This window comes from Gavialis gangeticus, unplaced genomic scaffold (assembly GCF_001723915.1).
Source record: "Gavialis gangeticus isolate Ggan-Ray unplaced genomic scaffold, GavGan_comp1, whole genome shotgun sequence".
In the NCBI taxonomy this organism is placed as follows: Eukaryota; Metazoa; Chordata; order Crocodylia; family Gavialidae; genus Gavialis; species Gavialis gangeticus.
The window spans coordinates 71,909,186-71,915,007 of NW_017728993.1; the positions used below are offsets into that span (position 1 = coordinate 71,909,186).

The 5,822-nt window shown below is 47.3% G+C and overlaps 1 protein-coding gene across 1 annotated transcript in view; it reads left to right on the top strand.

Annotated features, from left to right (window-relative positions):
* Positions 1–5,822, top strand: part of DDR2 (discoidin domain receptor tyrosine kinase 2) — a 247,325-nt gene that overhangs the window by 73,886 nt on the left and 167,617 nt on the right. Inside the window, exon 2 of the mRNA XM_019502008.1 lies at positions 4,733–4,856. Within this exon, the coding sequence (XP_019357553.1) occupies positions 4,772–4,856 (85 nt within the window). The 5' untranslated portion in view covers positions 4,733–4,771. The remainder of the gene's footprint in view (positions 1–4,732; positions 4,857–5,822) is intronic.

Sequence of the window (5,822 nt, forward strand, 5' to 3'; positions counted from 1 at the left end):
TCTGGTGTGACGACCAAATTTCCCAGCGTGTCTTGCAGGGGCCCCATGTTTCCTGGTACCTTCTTTTTGCCCCCTATGTATTTAAAAAAGGACTTCTTGTTGTCCTTAATTTGGGAAGCTAGTCCCAGTCCCATCTCCGCCTTGGCCTTCCTGACCACCCCCCTGCAGTCTCCCCACTATACCCAGTCTTCCATCAATAACATACTTAAGGGACAGCCTTCTTCTCTTGCCCTCCACCCTGCAGTTGAAGGATTGTATCTCATTACTGGTTTAGTTAGGTATGTTGATGGCTTCCCTTACATGGTTGACTAAGCTAGCTGTCACATCTGCAAAGGTTTAGTTTACAGTCACTCAGACACAGCTTGGGTACCTTCTGCTTCACCACACTTCTGCTGCTTGGCCTAGGCCCCTTGAAAATGGCCAAGACTGGCTATAAATGTGCCAACTCTGCTTGGTATAAAACTTGTGGGAAGTTGTTCCCAGCAGTCACCCCTCGAGCCTGGAATTCCCTCTCTCCTGAGACCAACCACAGCCCAAGCCTGGACATCTTTTGGAAGTGACCTTCCTATTTGGGCAGGTGTTCAGCAAGCAAAGCTAGGCTACGGTATTGTTTAGACCCATTTTATAAGTTATTCTGTTCTCCTGTTGTAAGCTTTCCTGAGCCTCTGTTGGGAATGGTAGCATATAAATCAAATAAATAAACCTGTCCAGCACTGCAAGGTTACTAATTCACAGCACTATATTCGGAGTCAGGGTTACATTTCCTTTATAATCCCCTATTTTACAAAATGCTGAATATTGAAATAGTAGAGTTTTTAGGAAAATCCTGGTCTGGAACCAAACTCCTTCTAAAAAGCAGCTCTGGGGGTAGGGGAATTCCTTCCTTGCAAAATATTCAGGGTGATGGCAAGAGATTGGTTTCTGTAAATTAACAAAAGCAGCAGTTAGCAACTTTTTCGGGCTGCAGGCTGAATTAACCCAGCTGAGATCAGAGGTAGGAGGGTGACAAGAACAGGACACTGCCACCTCCACTGCCACTTTTTCCCCACCACAACACAGGAGAAGCCCCTGCCACCAAAGCTCTGTGTCTGTGGGCTGGGTCCGATCTGTCTCACAGACCATAGAGACTGCCAAGCCCTGAACTAAGGAATCATCTAAAACTGTGAAGCTCAGAAGTTTGGTATTCACATGCCTATAAGGCTCTCTGCCTGTGTTTTCTCTTTTGCCAGCTATGTAGAATGGGGTCTCTTCCACCTGGCAAAGCAACAGAAGGCAAAACCACGTCATCATTTCCTTTTCATAAAGTGCTGAGTTAGAAGGTTTGGTCAGCACTGCTGTAGAGATTGAACCTAGACCTGGCTGGACACTGTGCTCTGGTATTGTCTGGTCATTCCCTGGTACTGAGGGCTCATGCCTTGATTTATTGTGAGAACCTTATGCCTTTGCCAGGCCATTTGTGACTGCAAGGCTGTGCACCATAATGTGAGGGCATGGAAGAAGCCAGTTCTTGGGTATGATGAGAGACTGGGTGCACCTAGCACCAAGGCCAGCCTGCTCCTAATCCCATCAGTCCTGGGGGCTGTGTACATCAGCTTCTTATTATAAGCTTAGCTCTGTGAGCATCTGTCCAACCCCTTGCTCAGCCCTAGGACACTGGACTGACTGGCCTCTCTGCAAACACTCCCCTGTCTCAAAGGGGAACTGTGGGTCTAACATCCAGTCATGATTGTGGGAGCTTAGGGATGAGGTAGATAAATCCTTAGATAGCTCATTCATCAAAAAAGCCCCACACCTCTAGCACCTGGGTTAAGTTCCTGCTGGACTTGGACAGAAGGCTGAGTGAGAACCTCAATTCACTCTCTGCTCTTGGACCTTGGCTGCCAGTGTACTGGGGAGGTTCCTGCTCAGGAATGGGGGTGATGTTTCCTGCCAGAATGGTCAGGCCCCCTGGTGCCAACCTACGCTTGTGCTCCTCACACATGTGCCCTGGGTTGAGCCATGAAGGTCAGCATTAAGCTCTTGGCCAGCTCCTGTTATGTAAATCCAATGCAATCAAGGCTTAGTTCCAGAAAGGGATGAAGGATGGAATAATAACTGTTGTCTCCTGACCATACTGGTGTTCAGATCTTGCAGCTGACACTAGTAACGCCAGATCCCTGGTAGCTTATTCAGATGCTTCCATGGAGTGGGCCCTGGAGCCCTTTCTGCCATTGTTATGGCTGACAGTGAGTGGCTTGGCCTCAGGCTTCTCTCACTTTACAGGCACTAACTCCAATGCTGGGAGCGTCCTCAAAGAAACAGAGCAGGTGAGAGAGGATAGTGATAGGGGGGGCTTTGCTCTGGACCAGCGGTGTCCTGCTGGCCTGCGCTTAGGTTCTGCTGCTCCTCCTCTGTGGATGATTTCAAACAGAGCTTGTAGCATGACCAGGTGCTTACACCTTGGCACCAATCATGTTAGTGCTACACCTGATGGCAATGGTGTAGCTCTCACATATTGATACAGGTGGTGTAGTACTACCCCTCAATGCAGATGGTGTAGCTATATTACATATTGGTTCGGGTGGCCTTAGTACCACATCTCAGTGTGGATGGCATAGCTGTTATGCCCTGGTGTAGATGGAAGTAGTTCCACACCTCAATGAAAATGGTGTCTTTTTTCCCTTTGTGTGGTTTGTATAGTTGTTAAACCTGGCAGGGGCTGCTAAAGCTCTCATACCTGGGTATGGCCAGTGTCACTGTGGTTAGCATTTGTTCTGGAGAGCCTTGCTGGTTTAGTTTGTTGCATATGATGTTCTGTTGGGCATCTGATCATTAAGTTTACTTGCAGAACTTTCATTTTGACAGGGTAGGATCTTAAACATACCACGGTTATGAGTGAGCTTTAGTTCTAAAGCTAAAATATAAGCTGAAGACAGACTGGTTGATCTATTGATGGCTGAATTGCATATCTGGATAATTTATAATAAAATGTTTTGGTAGTATAAAAATGACGTTGTAGCCATGACGGTCCAGAAGTTATACAAGGGGCAATGAAGAAAAGCATTTGCAATCTTGCTTAACTTTATCACAACTACATAATAGGTCCAATAAAAGAGATCACCCTAAGAAATCCATACCTCTGGCATAATACAATGTTTATGTAATACAGTCTTGACACTGTTTGTGGGTGCTGCCCTCCTGGGGTTAGGTGATATAGCTGTTTAACCTACAGACTGACTGGTAGGTTGTCAGTCCATGGGGTGGGCCCTGCGTCTTTAGGTCTAATAATTATTTCCATTCATACCTGGGAAATATGACTTTCTTAAGCATATCTTCTACTCTGCTCTCCTGACATACATCTCCTTTTGTATGGAGATCCTTCTGGTCTCCCATGAATCATTTCTGGTTCTAGAAGCTTGCTGGATGCTAATGAAATCCAGCAGAGGCCAAAGTAGAACAAAGTAGAAGCCAGCCGTTGGAGAGGAGAATCCCTGAGAAATGATGAAAGTTTTACACTTCCTTATTGAGCATGGCAGGTTGGGCTTCTCTTCCTCCTTGGACGTGGCCTCAAGAAGGAACGTATGCATCACATAGCTGCCCTCACAAGGGTCCTCTTCCCTTGCTGCTGCTGGACATGGCTGCTGCAATCAAGAGCTGATTTCTTCAGCTCTTGGTGCTGGGAGAAGGACTAGGTGGAGCAGATACCCTCCTAGCTGTAAATACAAATTACTGGTAGTCTCAGTACAGCACCGTGGATGTCTTCCAGGTCTGGGTCTCAGCCTGCTCTGGAGGTCACCATTCTTGGATCCATTTGTAATTTCTTATTTCATTATTAATCTTGGCTGGGATTTTTTTCAGGGACTAAATGTCTCATAAAATGAATCCAGGTTTCCTAAAGCAGGGGTGGCCAACTTGAGGCCTGGGTGCTACAAGTGGCACAAGCAGCCTTCGTGGGAGGTACGTGGCAGATCAAGGAGGGAGCAGGAAACAGAAAGCAGAACAACAGATCAGGGAGCAAACACAGTGCAGAAAACAAAAAGCAGAGCTACAGATCATGCCGGGAAAGAGGATCACTGACATTGGGGGAGGATGTTGGGAGGTTGCCAAAAAGGTTGGCCTCCACTGTTCTAGGAATAAATATATCCATGGCAGGATTCATTGTCTGCTGCAAAGGGCTATTCTGCCAGATAGGAAGGTGGTTTGTGACTTACAGAGGAAGAGAGACTGATCAGATGAATGATGGATGCCCATGGAGCCAGACTGGCAGCAAAGCTGGGAGCAGGTCCTGGAAAGTCAGTAGATGGATAGGAAAATATCCATGTCCTTGCAGCAAGTTCCTCTTCCTTCTGCTGTTTATGAGTAATCATAGCCAGGGCTCCATGGAAGACTGAAGAAAGAGTGGAGAACAGCCCCGGTGCAGGGTATATGAGCAAGAAGCCAGGCTGGCAGCTGGCTTGGCTGGGGTCTCTCATCAGTAGTCTCTAGCTAGACTCTCTTAGCATGTTCTCTCATCAGACAGGGCAGTGGAAAGGGCAGGCCCTTAGGCTCAGAGCTTCCAGGTATGATCTGTGCTTTGGGTCAGAACATCACTGAGCTGTGGGGGAAATCTGGACTGTCTGAGCTTTGCCTCTTGCATTTATACCTGCTGATGGGGAGGACTTTGATCTGTGGCCACATAGGTCAGCAATGATGCGAGCACACTGCTGCTGCCCCATTCATTTATTGTCTCTCTCTTTGTTATCTCCCCGTTTAGCTGCTGTAGACTTTTTTGGTGCCAGAATAACCTGCAGAGATGATCGCTCTCCCCAGACCACCCCTGCTGCTGCTTCTCCTGCTGATCCATATCCCAAGTGCTGCAAAAGCTCAGGTCAACCCAGGTAACTGTGAGGGAAGTCAGGCATTTGCAATAACAGCAAAGCAGCTGCTCCTGAGGTTATTTTAATTGACTGTGGTCCTGCCAAGGCTCATTCATTTTCTTTCTCCATGGGTCACCCTGTTTCCAGAAACTCAAAGACTTTCCGAACACAGGGAAGATGAAAGTATCTGTAGGAAATGTGGTGCCTGCACCTGTCTAGGAGGGGGAGCTGGGTTTGGACAGGTTACTAGTGGCTGCTTTCCAGTGTCCTTTATTTTCCCTGAGTAATGATGCTTTCCCCCATTTCCCCACAGCACTGTGTCCCTGGCCCTCTAGGACTGGATTATTTTCCCTGTAAATATTATAACTGTGCCAACCCTCCCCACCCTGAAACATCCACTTGGTAGAATCCAGCTGCATATTGAAGGTAATGACAAAGCTTTCGTTCACTTCAGTGGAACAAACATTTCTACCCATCTTCAAAGGGGGAGCATAGCCAAAAGCTCTTTGCTATCTAGGTTCAGAACGTGCATCTGAAAGGGAGGGGCTGAAAGCAATGGCCAACGAGACATCATCTGGATGCACCTCAGTCCTAATCTCTAGCTCCACTGTGATGATTCTCTTGCTTTTTCCATCAATGGATCTTAAAGAGCTGTACAGTGGAAGTTATTATTATTATTAACTCCTTTTACAGATGGAGGTGAAGGGACTTGCCAAAGGTCACCCAACCAAGCCAGTGGCAGAGCCAGGAATAGAAACCAGGTCTCCTGACGCCCAGTCCAGTGCTGTAAGAACATAAGAAGTGCCATAGTGGATCAGTCTAATGGTCCTTTTAGTCCATCATCCTGTCTCTAACAGTGGCAGGAATAGATGTTTTAGAGGAAGCGGATATGAATGGGACATATCTTGAGTGATCCACCATCATCATCCACCCACACAGTCAATTGGGTTGCCAACTGGCTGGAGGGCCTCACCCAGAGAGTGGTGG